The sequence below is a fragment of the Oncorhynchus masou genome, chromosome 11 (assembly GCF_036934945.1).
Source record: "Oncorhynchus masou masou isolate Uvic2021 chromosome 11, UVic_Omas_1.1, whole genome shotgun sequence".
Classification (NCBI taxonomy): Eukaryota; Metazoa; Chordata; class Actinopteri; order Salmoniformes; family Salmonidae; genus Oncorhynchus; species Oncorhynchus masou.
In genome coordinates, this window is record NC_088222.1 from 16707995 (window position 1) to 16721533 (window position 13539).

Below are 13539 nucleotides of genomic sequence, written 5' to 3' on the forward strand. Positions count from 1 at the left end.
CAGGATGACACATCAATGCGAGCTGTCGCAAGAAGGTTTGCTGTGTCTGTCAGCGTAGTGTCCAGAGCATGGAGGCGCTACCAGGAGACAGGTCAGTACATCAGGAGACGTGGAGGCGGCCGTGGGAGGGCAACAACTCAGCAGCAGGACCGCTACCTACGCCTTTGTGCAAGGAGGAGCACTGCCAGAGCCCTGCAAAATGACCTCCAGCAGGCCACAAATGTGCATGTGTCTGCTCAAACGGTCAGAAACAGACTCCATGAGGGTGGTATGAGGGCCCGACGTCCACAGGTGGGGGTTGTGCTTACAGCCCAACACCGTGCAGGACGTTTGGCATTTGCCAGAAAACACCAAGATTGGCAAATTTGCCACTGGCTCTTCACAGATGAAAGCAGGTTCACACTGAGCACATGTGACAGACATGAAAGAGTCTGGAGACGCCATGGAGAACGTTCTGCTGCCTGCAACATCCTCCAGCATGACCGGTTTGGCGGTGGGTCAGTCATGGTGTGGGGTGGCATTTCTTTGGGGGGCCGCACAGCCCTCCATGTGCTCGCCAGAGGTAGCCTGACTGCCATTAGGTACCGTTATGAGATCCTCAGACCCCTTGTGAGACCATATGCTGGTGCGGTTGGCCCTGGGTTCCTCCTAATGCAAGACAACGCTAGACCTCATGTGGCTGGAGTGTGTCAGCAGTTCCTGCAAGAGGAAGGCATTGATGCTATGGACTGGCCCGCCCGTTCCCCAGACCTGAATCCAATTGAGCACATCTGGGACATCATGTCTCACTCCATCCACCAACGCCACGTTGCACCACAGACTGTCCAGGAGTTGGCGGATGCTTTAGTCCAGGTCTGGGAGGAGATCCCTCAGGAGACCATCCACCACCTCATCAGGAGCATTCCCAGGCGTTGTAGGGAGGTCATACAGGCACATGGAGGCCACACACACTACTGAGCCTAATTTTGACTTATTTTAAGGACATTACATCCAAGTTGGATCAGCCTGTAGTGTGGTTTTCCACTTCAATTTTGAGTGTGACTCCAAATCCAGACCTCCATGGGTTGATAAATTTGATTTCCATTGATTATTTTTGTGTGATTTTGTTGTCAGCACATTCAACTATATAAAGAAAAAAGTATTTAATAAGAATATTTCATTAATTCAGATCTAGGATGTGTTATTTTAGTGTTCCCTTTATTTTTTTGAGCAGTGTATATATACTGTATATGTATATGTTTTGTTGGCAAGGTGTATGTGAGTTTTCTGCTATAAGGAGTAGTGCCCCATTGCAGGATCCATGGATCGTGCCCAACGATCTTCACTCCATCACTCTTTCTCCACCTCTTACATTGGTGGCAGCAGTGGGATGGCCTTTGAAGGAGTTTACCCGTTGGCATGGGCTTGGTTCAAATGGAAGGAAAGTTTGAGAGAGAGGGGTAATTCTGTAACATGGTGTATGTGAGAATACTACTGCCTATGCCCAGGATAGTGCTCTCACATTTGCACCACAGGATCCATAGATGCACCTTACATTTCACTCTCTCTCCACACTAACCTGTTACATACATTATACCATAGACATTGGTCAGTATAGGGGTATCTTCCAGCACTGAGCGATGGAGACCACCCCACCTAATTCATCTACAATGTAGCGGAAACACTGGAAATGGTAGGTCACTAAAATAATAAACATTTGTGTACAAGTTCAAAAAGTACATAAGCCGTCTGATATACAAAACTGCCCAAATGTAACTTCATATTGTTTATTTTTTTTAAATACTGCAGTCCTTACCAAATCAATGTTAATGGTAACCATTTTAAGACGACATTGAATTATTTAATGTTTCCTTGAGCATATAAAAGGAATATCAAGTTAATGTCTTAAAGCCTTAAGAGGCCTCTAATACTTCACTGTTTAACACAGATCACGTCCGTCATGTGGTGTCAGCCAACTATAGTGCATTTCTACAGACAACCGCAGCAGTTCAATTCAACATTCCTACATGCATTATTATTCACATCATTCCTTTATACTAAAAGGCAAAAGCATGCTGACATTCAATATACAGACTTTTCTTTGTAGATTAAAAAAATCATTCCATAACACGGCATGTCAGTTAATGGGTTAATTAAGCAATAAGGCACGAGGGGGTGTGGTATATGGCCAATATACCACGTCTGAGGGCTGTTCTTATGCACGACACAATACGCAGTGCCTGGATACAGCCCTTAGCCGTGGTATATTGGTGATATACCACAAACCCCCAAGGTTCCTTATTGCTATTATAAACTGGTTACCAATGTAATTAGAGCAGTAAAAATAATGTTTTGTCAAACCTGTGGTATACGGTCTGATATACCACTGATGTCAACCAATCAGCATTCAGGGCTCGAACCACCCAGTTTATAATGAGAGATAAATATTTTCACTAAGATTACAGCCTCTTCAATTGTATATGACAGAGGTGGGATATTATCAAATAAAGCAGCAGCCTCAACCAAGTTTTGGCACTGAATAGCTAAATCAAATCAAATGTTATCTACTCATCCATTTCCTCTGCAAATGTTGTATTTGGCAATAAAAAACTGGGGGGCCTTTTCAGTTGTACACAACATATTTTGGTATACAAAAGTGAAACGTTCGTAATGCTAAAACATCTCTGCACTATGAAAACCTTATGTTCCTTGAAAGTCAATTTGAATACAATCATTGTGCAAATGATTTGATTTGAACATGTTTCTAATCCATTTCTTAAGATATTAAATATTTCTTACAAAGGGAGTGTAAAATCCAGTTAATAAGATACAATAAGGCATTCTCCTTAGAAGTTGTAATAAAGGTTACATTTATGACCGCCTGGAAAATGTGTCCAACCCATTCTCCAGATACTGTAAACTTACTCAACCAATATTGAAAATCAACCTAGATCGATTCTTCAGTCTATGTTCTGCCACCAAAGCAGCATGATGATTACCAGAACACCTACTATCCTTATTCAGCCAATTGTTATGAATTAATTTACAAACTGGCAAATTAATACTGGGAACACTTGGAGGCCATTTTGCAGTTATAACATGGTATAATGGAAGCCATCCAATGAAGCTACTTGTGTGAGTTATGAAATGGGAATGTGCAGTAGTAAACTGATTTCACATGTACTTTAAATACTTGTAGGCATGTTGTTCCAATGTACCGAGTCAATATGCTTGTACATCGTTTAATAAATCAGTCACATGCAATAAAGCCAGGCAGAGTATCTCCAGTACAGAAGGTGAAACCACATAGCTCCTCTCAGCAATTTCACAGTCCAACAGGGTCACAACAACAGAGGAGATCCACAGTTAGGATCCTTCCTGGATCTTTGACTGTGGTTGGTCGTTCCGTGGCTGCTCCTCTTGTGCCTCTTTCTGATTGGCGGGGTTGTTGCAGTTGCTGTTCTTGCTGTTGTCAGCATTGCCGTGACTGCCAGCGCTGCCCAATCGTGACGAAGCCACCACGGCCTTTACTGCAGCCTGTCAACGAACACACAAAACACAGTATATCATAGGATTCTGTCTTTCAAAGATAATTAGTAAAAATCCAAATAACTTCACAGATCTTCATTGTAAAGGGTTTAAACACTGTACCTGTAGGCATTAATGTCACAGTTATGAAAACTTAGGACACTAATGAGATCACGTGTAACAACACCTGCACAGGATCGGTACATCCGAACATCACACCTGCGGGACAGGTACAGGATGGCAACAACAACTGCCCGAGTTACACCAGGAACACACAATCCCTCCAACAGTTCTCAGACTGTCCACAATAGGCTGAGAGAGGCTGGGCTGAGGGCTTGTAGATTTAGGCCTGTAAGGCAGGTCCTCACCAGACATCACCGGCAACAACGTCGCCTATGGGCACAAACCCACCGTCGCTGGACCAGACAGGACTAGCAAAAAGTGCTCTTTACTGACGAGTTGCGGTTTTGTCTAACCAGGGGTGATGGTCAGATTCGTGTTGATCGTCGAAGGAGTGAGCGTTACACTGAGGCCTGTACTCTGGAGCAGGATCAATTTGGAGGTGTAGGGCCCATCATGGTTTGGGGCGGTGTGTCACAGCATCATCGGACTGAGCTTGTTGCCATTGCAGGCAATCTCAACGCTGTGTATTACATGGAAGACATCCTCCTCCCTTATGTGGTACCCTTCCTGCAGGCTCATCCTGACATGACCCTCCAGCATGACAATGCCACCAGCCATACTGCTCGTTCTGTGCGTGATTTCCTGCAAGACAGGAATGTCAATGTTCTGCCAAGGCCAGCGAAGAGCCCGGATCTCAATCCCATTGAGCACGTCTGGGATCTTTTGGATCGGAGGGTGAGGGCTAGGGCCATTCACCCCAGAAATGTCCGGGAACTTGCAGGTGCCTTGGTGGAAGAGCGGGGTAACATCTCACAGCAAGAACGGGCAAATCTGGTGCAGTCCATGAGGAGGAGATGCACTGCAGTACTTAATGCAGCTGGTGGCCACACCAGATACTGACTGTTACTTTTGATTTTGACCCCCCTCCTCCCCTTGGTTCAGGGACGCATTATTCCATTTCTGTTAGTCACATGTCTGTGGAACTTGTTCAGTTTATGTCTCAGTTGTTGAATCTTGTTATGTTCATACAAATATTTACACAGGTTAAGTTTGCTGAAAATAAACGCAGTTGACAGTGAGATGACGTTTCTTTTATTGCTGAGTTTATGTTTGTCTATGCTTGCATTCAAAAGGATCTTGACACAACTACACAATCATGACTTTAAAATGTCCTGGCATCAATAAATTAGACAAGGTACTACTTGCCCTCAATAACCGTACAAAGTCCTATTGAGAAACGTTGTTTTGCATCTACCTTGAGTTTTCGACGTGCATTGAACTCCTGCAGTTTCTTCTGAGCAGTGTCCATATGGGCTGAGTTAACTGCCTTCCCAGTCACCCAGGGGTGCTCCAGTGCTTGCAAGGTCGTCAGCCGTTTATTTGGATCCTGGACAATTAGCTTTCTCACCTACAGGACAGCAGTATGTAAGTAACTGGGTCACTGAGACTGAATGTACTATTTTCTTGGATGCTGATTATTTTCTTGGATGGTTTCTGTCCACATAACAAGTCGGCCCAGTTCATAATGTGGAGATAAGTCAGAATGTACAGTAAGAGATGGATGATTGATGTCTTGTTTGCCCTGCATATCTAGTTACCCTCCTTTTTTTACATTATTTGATAATCAGACACACCAATATTTATTTTATTTAACTAGGCAAGTCAGTTAAGAACAAATTCTTATTTACTATGACGGCCTAGGAACAGTGGGTTAACTGCCTTGTTCAGGAGCAGAAGACATATTTTGACCTTGTCAGCTCTGGGATTCGATCTCGCAACCTTTTGGTTACTAGTCCAACGCTCTAACCACCTAGGCTACCTGCCGCCCCCAACATGGACACACTCACACTGACATTTCACCTGGGAAACATGTCACCTGACCCAGTGGTACAATCACAGATGATCCATTATATTGTTCGCTCTAACAATGAAAAGAAACGTCTTCAAAAATGGAAGGCAGTCAGTAGGAGGCAAGATCAGGTGGGACCATTCTAGCTAATGGCACAACTCTGATAGAAAGTGTTTTTTTCCCCAAAGTTGCCGGGATGTCACATGTCCTATTTATATCAGTAAACTCGTAATAACCTAAGCATTACGAAACTTCTATTCGAACAAATAAGGCACTGCATCTCAGTGCTTGAGGCGTCACTACAGACACCCTGGTTCGAATCCAGGCTGTATCACAACCAGCCATGATTGGAAGTCCTATAGGGTGGCGCACAATTGGCCCAGGGTCGTCTGGTTTAGGGTTTGGCTGGGCTAGGCAGTCATTGTAAATAAGACTTTGACTTGCCAAGTTAAATAAAGGTAACATTTTAAAAAACACATACATTTAAATTCAACACTCATTAACCTCCATACAAAACTCATCTCTTGGTGAGCAAAAAAAGAGGAAAAGCACCACTTGCTGGAGAAGACAGATTGTGGGTCCAGTTATGCCTCTCGCTTGCCACCTCCTGTCTTCTACAATGCAGCCAGCAGGTCTCCCACGGAACTAGGTTTTCATTTCCACCAATTACTGATTTATCTATTACACCTAAGTACCAGGGGAACATTTTTGCCAGCGTGACTGTGGTAACCTCAGGACCCCAGGGGTGTCTTAACTAAGAACCAAACAGAAACAAACGGAAGCAAGCGGAACAAAACGGGATGGGACCAACCTGAATTTGTCCAATAAAAACTCTAGTTTTCATTGAATAACATTTTGCAACAGACAAAATTTTGCGACAGAATTGGCATCATGAATACACCCCTGGTAAAAGTCAATAAAACTCACCAGGTCCTTGGCGTTGAAGGACACATTGTCCCACCAGGGGGAGACAAACTCATATTCACAGTTGAGGATCCTCTTGAACATGTACTGGTCCCCTCTTTCATCGAAGAACGGTTCAAAGCCACATAGCCTTTCAGGGAGGATGAAATACGAGGCATACATCAACCACAGACAGCTCCTGTCTATTGATTCAATAGCTGGCTGCAGTCTGACAGGATCTGATAGCCGCAGGGGCCTAAGATACAACTCTATTAGAGGTGCAATCCTCCTTGCACTAAGGCTTTCTAGTCACACTCTTATTCTCCCAGATTGATGTGCCTTTAAAATATGTTATTTTTACACTTTAATATTCATTCACTAGTAGTGAGTCTGTATACCAGCGATTCTTCTGAAGTTACACTACCGTTTCCTGGTTTGCTGTATAATGGGGAACTCACAACCACATACTGAATCAAATATGTATACCAATCAGTATGTGAAAGAAACAAAATCACTCAGAAGCTATACAACAGGAATGTACCAACACCCTGGTTCAGAAACCAAAATGGCCGAAAAATACAACTAAAAAGGGTCTGCAATTCCTCAAAGAATGAACACAAAAATTCTTGATGTATTCTTTTTTGCTGCTAACAAATGAACAAAACTGTTGAGTGTAAAAATAACTGATGTCTTTTAATGATGTGATTCAGGGTTCAAGTAAACTTTTGAGGGGCTGGTATCCCTTACAAGATATAAGTGATAACTCCCACCGACCACACGTCAACCTCAGGTCCATAAGCACTTCCTCGCAGAATCTCTGGGGCTGGAGGGAGGGGAGGAAGGATAGATGGGGGGATGAGAGCAGGATGGAGGGTGGGAGGGAGCGAGGGGCAGCACAAAGGGGAAGGAGAGAGAGTGGTGAAAACAGAGTAGGGAATTCTTACTCAGTAATTATTTATCCAAGGAAAAAAATGTACTATGTAGTGTGTGGATAAACATTAAACAATATACACCCTGTCCTCATTGTAAACTTGTCTGCTCAAATCTTGGCAAGTTAAGCATGCAACCAAAACAAGAAACATTGCTTGGTCTGAAATGGCAATCTCTAGTCCTGTAGCTAGCAAATATTATGTTCCAAGTGAATGAAAAAGCATCACAGTAATGGGTTGCAACTTACCACAGTATCCTGGTGTACCACAAACAGTCTTCATTGTGACCTGCTCATCAATGACCTTCGACAGACCAAAATCAGCTGCAAAATGAAAGAGACAGAGCTATATTAAAAATGATGCCTCTTTCTGGAAGTCCTAATATCTGGTATTTAGAATAAAATAGTAAAATAGAATACCGGTAGAATAAAAAATAGTAATAGATCATTCCAATAGAACATAATCGTTGGCATAGATTTCCTAACTATGTCTGATCAAGTCAGTTCTGTCTCTGACAGCACAACAATCAATGGATGTTCTTTGGGATAATCGTAGTGAATCCCACAGGGTATTGAGTAACCCCACCAACCTATTTTGAGGGGAGCATCTGGTGCTGCGGTAGCGTATAGGAGGTTCTCAGGTTTCAGGTCTCGGTGCACCACGCCGTTCTCATGCAGGTACTGGATAAAGACAAAGACACAAGGCAACACCATAGCACCCAGGTGGCTCTATGACTCCTACACACATCTTGTGCTATTGATTTTGTCTGCTGGTGTGTATGGAGCTGGACTGTTTGAGGATTTTGGGATTCAGCACCGCCGAATGAATCGGTACCCGCTCCCACAATTCATTTTCTACAGAGAATCATAATATTCCTGCTTTATAGTGCACTGTTGAAAATGGTCTATGGATAAACAAAATGCAAAGTTGAATTATCTTATCATTGCCTACTCTGAGCTGTGTATTACAATGTGTGTATCAGTCACCAGATTCCAACCCAATTGAACACTGCTGGAGCGACACCTGAGTAAGCGTTTTCCACCACCAACAATTTGTTTTGGTGGAAGAATAAAGTAGCATCGCTCCAATAGAGTTCCATGCCAAGGGGCATTGAAGCTGTTCTGGCAGCTAACACCCTATTGACACACTTTACGTTGGAGTTTCCTTTATTTTGGCAGTTTCCTGTACACTGTGCTATGATACTGTGTTCTGGACATACGCATGATTTAAAGTGTGTTTTAAACTATTCTTGGGTTTAGCGAGTACTTTCACCAGTGTTAACACAGTAACTCATCAAACAAGGCAATGTGGGACATAGAAGTCTACACAGTTACAGAAAACAGCAGCACAAGGCAGCTACCTTGATAAGCTGCCCATTGAAAAGACGAGGTGGGATTCAAGTAAGGGAAAGCAATACGTTCAAAGACTTTGTAGAGTCATGGATAAGGTATAGAGTATCGAGACCTACTCTATGGCTCACTGTCTTGATAATGACATCTGTTTGTAAAGCAACCTATTGTATAACTTATCTTCTGCACACTGTGGGTGGGTTAGTGGTTATGCAAATACCTAGTTTCTTATGTAACATTAAGCTGTTAAAGAACCACATTCCATTCCACTGGAGTGAAAATGCTAAGCATCAAGGTTAGTACTGAATGAGCTATCCTTGTTATGCAACAAAACAGTCATATTTTCTCATTGGGAATGGCTAGGTTGAATAGACCTCGTTCACAGTGAATGAAGGCATCATTTTCTCCCCACACTATGTATTGTGACAACCCCTCGGTGTAAAGGCTCTGTGATGTCAGAGGGGAATTCTCCTCTCCTGCACAAAGCTCTATGGAGCTGACACAGATAAGGTGTCCTCTCTCATCTGACAAGTATAGTGTGGGATGGAGGGATGAAGAGAAGGCAGGAGGGAATACAGTAGCCACCACACACACATACCACCACAGATATCTCAGGACTCCCACGGCTGCCATAGCACCACTCAAAATAAGATTTTCTGGCCAATAGGCCAACGACACAGCTCGGTGTTCTCATTGACAGTGGATCTCTTCTGCCAGAGAAAGTAAAGTACATGAGAGGTGGGCGAGGCGATGTATTTGGCCAGTGAGGAAAATATTACCTCTCAATCTTAAATCTCAACATCAAGAACCTTACCTAGCCTAATACCGTTTTTTACAGTAAACAACTTAACACATCTAAAACGTGGTTCCAGATTCTCCGTGTTCAAAATAATAACACATTGGGATACTAAGATAACACCAAATGAGAAGCCTATAATAAAGGACTGAAATCTGTCACTAACGGAGTGGGGATTTGAGTGTAGACGTGCCAGTGAGATTGGCCGGACACGAGGCTACCAAGATGCTCCACTGGGACGTTAGCTAGATATCCAGATGGCTTTGATCATGTAACAGACAGACTACAGAACCTCTCCACCGTTTCCGAAGTGGCCGTGTACACTGTAAATACGTCACTCCCAATCAACACGGAACAGAGACTTCCTCGACGCTTGCTCAATCAACACGGAACAGAGACTTCCTCGACGCTTGCTCAACAACACAAGGAAACTTTAAAAAGATCTGGAGGCTTCAGAAATCCCGTTTTTTTTTCTTCTCCTCAGTCAGCTCGTTGGGAAACCAGCAGCTGTTTCAGACTGCCTTTTCAAACAAGCCCTGAACTGATTTCAATAGAACGCTGTGTTGCAAACTGCCGCACGGGGCGATGTGTGGAGAGTTGGTGACTAAACAAGGGGGAGTTCTTATAGAAATCCTTTGTTTACATGTTGCTTATAAGTGCATTTCACACTACTTTTGGATTATAATTGGATTTTAAGGCTCGTATGAATGTCCTGCTTAATAGAATGTTTGTGTTATCATCGCAAATCAACTGCATTATACTTTAAAAACACTTACAACTTCAACCAGTAAAATGGCTCTTTGGCTAGCCTATATCAATGAGCTAAGTTGTAGCATTCTAGCTAACAACTGCTGGATCCAAAATAGTTATTTTGCAAAGATCACAACCAAATATAATCTTAGCGACTGTTCAAGCAAGAATCAAAACATCATTGTAAGCCTATGAGAACTCAAAACATGTATTCTGTTTAGAAGTAATAAAAACACATCTAGGCTATGTTGGAATGGGCGCAGTTGGCGATGGATTTCTTACTGCCGCGCGCATGTGTGCGTGACGTCATTGTGCCGTGTACTGGAAAATCGTACCTTTATTTAACTAGACAAGTTTGTAAATAAGAATTGGTTCTTAACTATGACAGCCTTCCGGGGAACTGTGGGTTAACTGCCTTGTTCAGTGGCAGAACGACAGATTTTTACCTTGTCAGATCAGGGATTCGATCCAGTAACCTGGAAAGGGGTCTATGTGTTAAAAAAAATCACTGTTTAACTATTTAATCTCCTTAGCAACAGCAATCAAACAAAGGATCATGGAATACGCTAACATGGGAATGCCTGTTCAACAGGACTCCTAACATGAGGAAGAAGACATATGCCTTGGTGCATGTTGATGAGATGTCAAAGATAGCTATGGTTATGTGATGAATCAATGAAATCCAGCATACTTGATCCATTTTACACTGTTGGTCCAACAATGCTGGTTCAAATGATAGTAAATGTAGGATTTGATTACGGAAAAAGTTTTCTATTGGTGCCATTTTGTTCTGTAAAATGTATAGATAAGGGGACAGGCTGAGTGAATGTGTGATGGTGCCGCCCAGCTATGCAGGTTAAAAGCATTACAGTATGTCAAGAGTTTGCTAGACATTTATTAGCCTACTTTCTGACAGGTGTCAGAGGAAGGAAGTCAACTTACTGCAACAGCTTCTAATACTTGAATGACAGCATCAGCAGCATCCCGCTCAGTGTAAAAGCCCTTCTCCACAACCCTGAGAGAAAAATATGTTGTGATTGTTGCAACAGAGGAATGGTACAGAGTGTGTGTGGGTGCGTGTGACCATTAAGGCAGTTAACTAACCTTTCAAATAGCTCTCCTCCAGTCACAAGCTCCAAGACCAGACTGATCTCTGAAGGGGTCTCAAAGATCTCTTTTAGTTTGATCTGAAATAAATAAAACAAAAGACATAAATTCAGCATCAATAAAAAACATAATAACAAGGACAGCACAAAAGTGTGTAGAACCCTTACAATGTTTGGGTGAGAGAGTCGAAGTAGAACACCAATCTCTGTCCTAACTATCTTCTTATCCACCTGCAGAAACAAAACAGAACTGGGTTAAGGAAGAAACATGTACCTGTTGTACTCTGGGTAAAAATATTACACTAAGAATATGATGAACATCCAGTAAGAAGAACTCACTGTTTTCTTCAGTGTTTTTACTGCGTACGGCTTCAGTGTTCCCTTCTGTCGACATCTGCACACCACCGACGTCGCTCCCCTAAATGCAGAGAGAATACACAGTTAAGCTACAAGAACAACTGTCAAGTGGGTGGGGAGTAGCAGCACATTGTGCACAACGCCCAAGATACTAACTCCTGGGAAATGGTGAACAGGCTTTGTAGTTCTTCTGTACTTCCATTATGGCTGGGTAGCCTACAGTGGCTACAATCTTAGGGAAAAAAAGAGTTCCAAAAGGGTTCTTTGGCTGTCCCCATAGGAGAACCCTTTTTGGTTCAAGGTAAAACCCTTTTGTGTTCCATGTAGAACTCTGTGGAAAGGGTTCCACGTGGAACTGAAAAGGGTTGTACCTGGAACCAAAAATAGTTTTTCCAAGGGATCTCCTATGGACAGCCGAAAAACCCGTTTAGGTTGTTTGAATTGTACTTCCATTATGGCTGGTTAGTACAATTGTCCAAAATAAACTAGGCAAATTCCAACAATCACATAGACCTATGCAGTACAACAGTAGTAGGCAGACATGGAGATTAGGCCTACATTCCTTCAGGTTTAAATATTGTCATGTGTTCAGTTGAAATGGTCAGCAGTTCGTTCACCTGAGCCATTAGCTCTGGGAAATGAAAATCCCTGGGCCTCTCAGAGTAGGAGTGCTGATCTAGGATCTTTTTGGCCTTTTAGATCATAATTAATATGATTATATGAACAGGGGGGACCTGATCCTAGATAAACAATCCTACCCTAAGACAAAGCTAACTAAGATCTACATTAAATGTATTCAAACATAGTAGTTGTACAAGTAGTACTGTTAATTCTGAATATAATTTCACTTTGCACATATCATATTTTACACGTACAACCTGTAAAGTGTCAGAGGAGTTGATAATGAGAGTTAAAAGAGAAGAATCCTTTAATGGGTCCAAGAATGCAAGAGGAATACACACTGTCCTGCAGTATGGATGTATATAAAAAGGTAGGTGTTACGAATCCCTTTTGGCCCGACAGTCTAGGGGGGGATGGTAATGAGACCCGTAACATAACTCATGCAAATTATTATTGTGACAAAGTAAAAGTGTGAACGAAATAACCACGACAACAGAAATCTACCGTCAAACTTCAGGTTTATTTATAAACACACGGTAATGGGGGGAGCAGGAAAAGGGGCTGAGCTGGACCCAAGGAAAGAAACAATAAGTATTCAAAAACACCCCTAAGCTAGACTAGCCTACTTTAACAACAGCTAACTAACTAAACCAAAAATACAGTGGGTGGTCCGCCCAGTTCTAACTAGCGTATTTAACAAAGTTCACCTATGGGTAGTGTATGCCCATGGGCGACTTGTCTTGGTTTCCCCCTTTTCCCACCAGCAACAAACAAACACCATAACCACAAACAATACTCACAGGTGATGACAAAGTGCTATGAGGTGCTTAAACAAAAGAGAGGTTAAGACACAAAGTGAGAGTGAACCACAGAGACCTACAGACATGGCATTTACAGAGAGATTGAGCTCTAGAACATACAAATGATGGGGTTTTTAAACCATGGAGAAGGAACTGTGATAGGTTAGGAAATAGGAGGAGGTGTGTCTTCTGATTGATGATTGATTGTTGACTGATTGGGGAGTGATGATTTTCACCTGTGAGGGGAGAAGGAGAGAAAAGAAACACACACACAGGATACACACACACACAGGATAACTGTATCCGTAACAGTAGGCTAAATTCCAATGTGCAAATACATCTAATTTGGTTGCACAGCTTACAATTAGCAGGGAGAGGGAAGAGGCAGAAAGCGAGAGAGTGAGAGATAGGCAGCTTTTGTGTTCAGAGGAAAGCATCTGGGCTCTCAG

At 42.7% G+C, this 13539-nt stretch overlaps 1 protein-coding gene across 2 annotated transcripts in view; it reads right to left on the bottom strand.

Annotated features, from left to right (window-relative positions):
- Positions 1-1752: 1752 nt before the first annotated feature.
- The window catches only part of LOC135548202 (calcium/calmodulin-dependent protein kinase type IV-like), a 32862-nt gene continuing 21075 nt past the window's right edge, over positions 1753-13539 (bottom strand). The window contains exons 2-11 of one of the 2 annotated variants that reach the window (XM_064977552.1): positions 11652-11730; positions 11481-11543; positions 11311-11393; positions 11149-11221; positions 7901-7991; positions 7560-7634; positions 7130-7205; positions 6407-6533; positions 4886-5038; positions 1753-3516 (exon numbers count right to left, since the gene is read on the bottom strand). In XM_064977552.1, coding sequence (XP_064833624.1) covers positions 3346-3516; positions 4886-5038; positions 6407-6533; positions 7130-7205; positions 7560-7634; positions 7901-7991; positions 11149-11221; positions 11311-11393; positions 11481-11543; positions 11652-11730 — 991 coding nt within the window. In that variant the 3' untranslated portion in view covers positions 1753-3345. The remainder of the gene's footprint in view (positions 3517-4885; positions 5039-6406; positions 6534-7129; positions 7206-7559; positions 7635-7900; positions 7992-11148; positions 11222-11310; positions 11394-11480; positions 11544-11651; positions 11731-13539) is intronic. The other variant, XM_064977553.1, reaches the window with a different exon arrangement.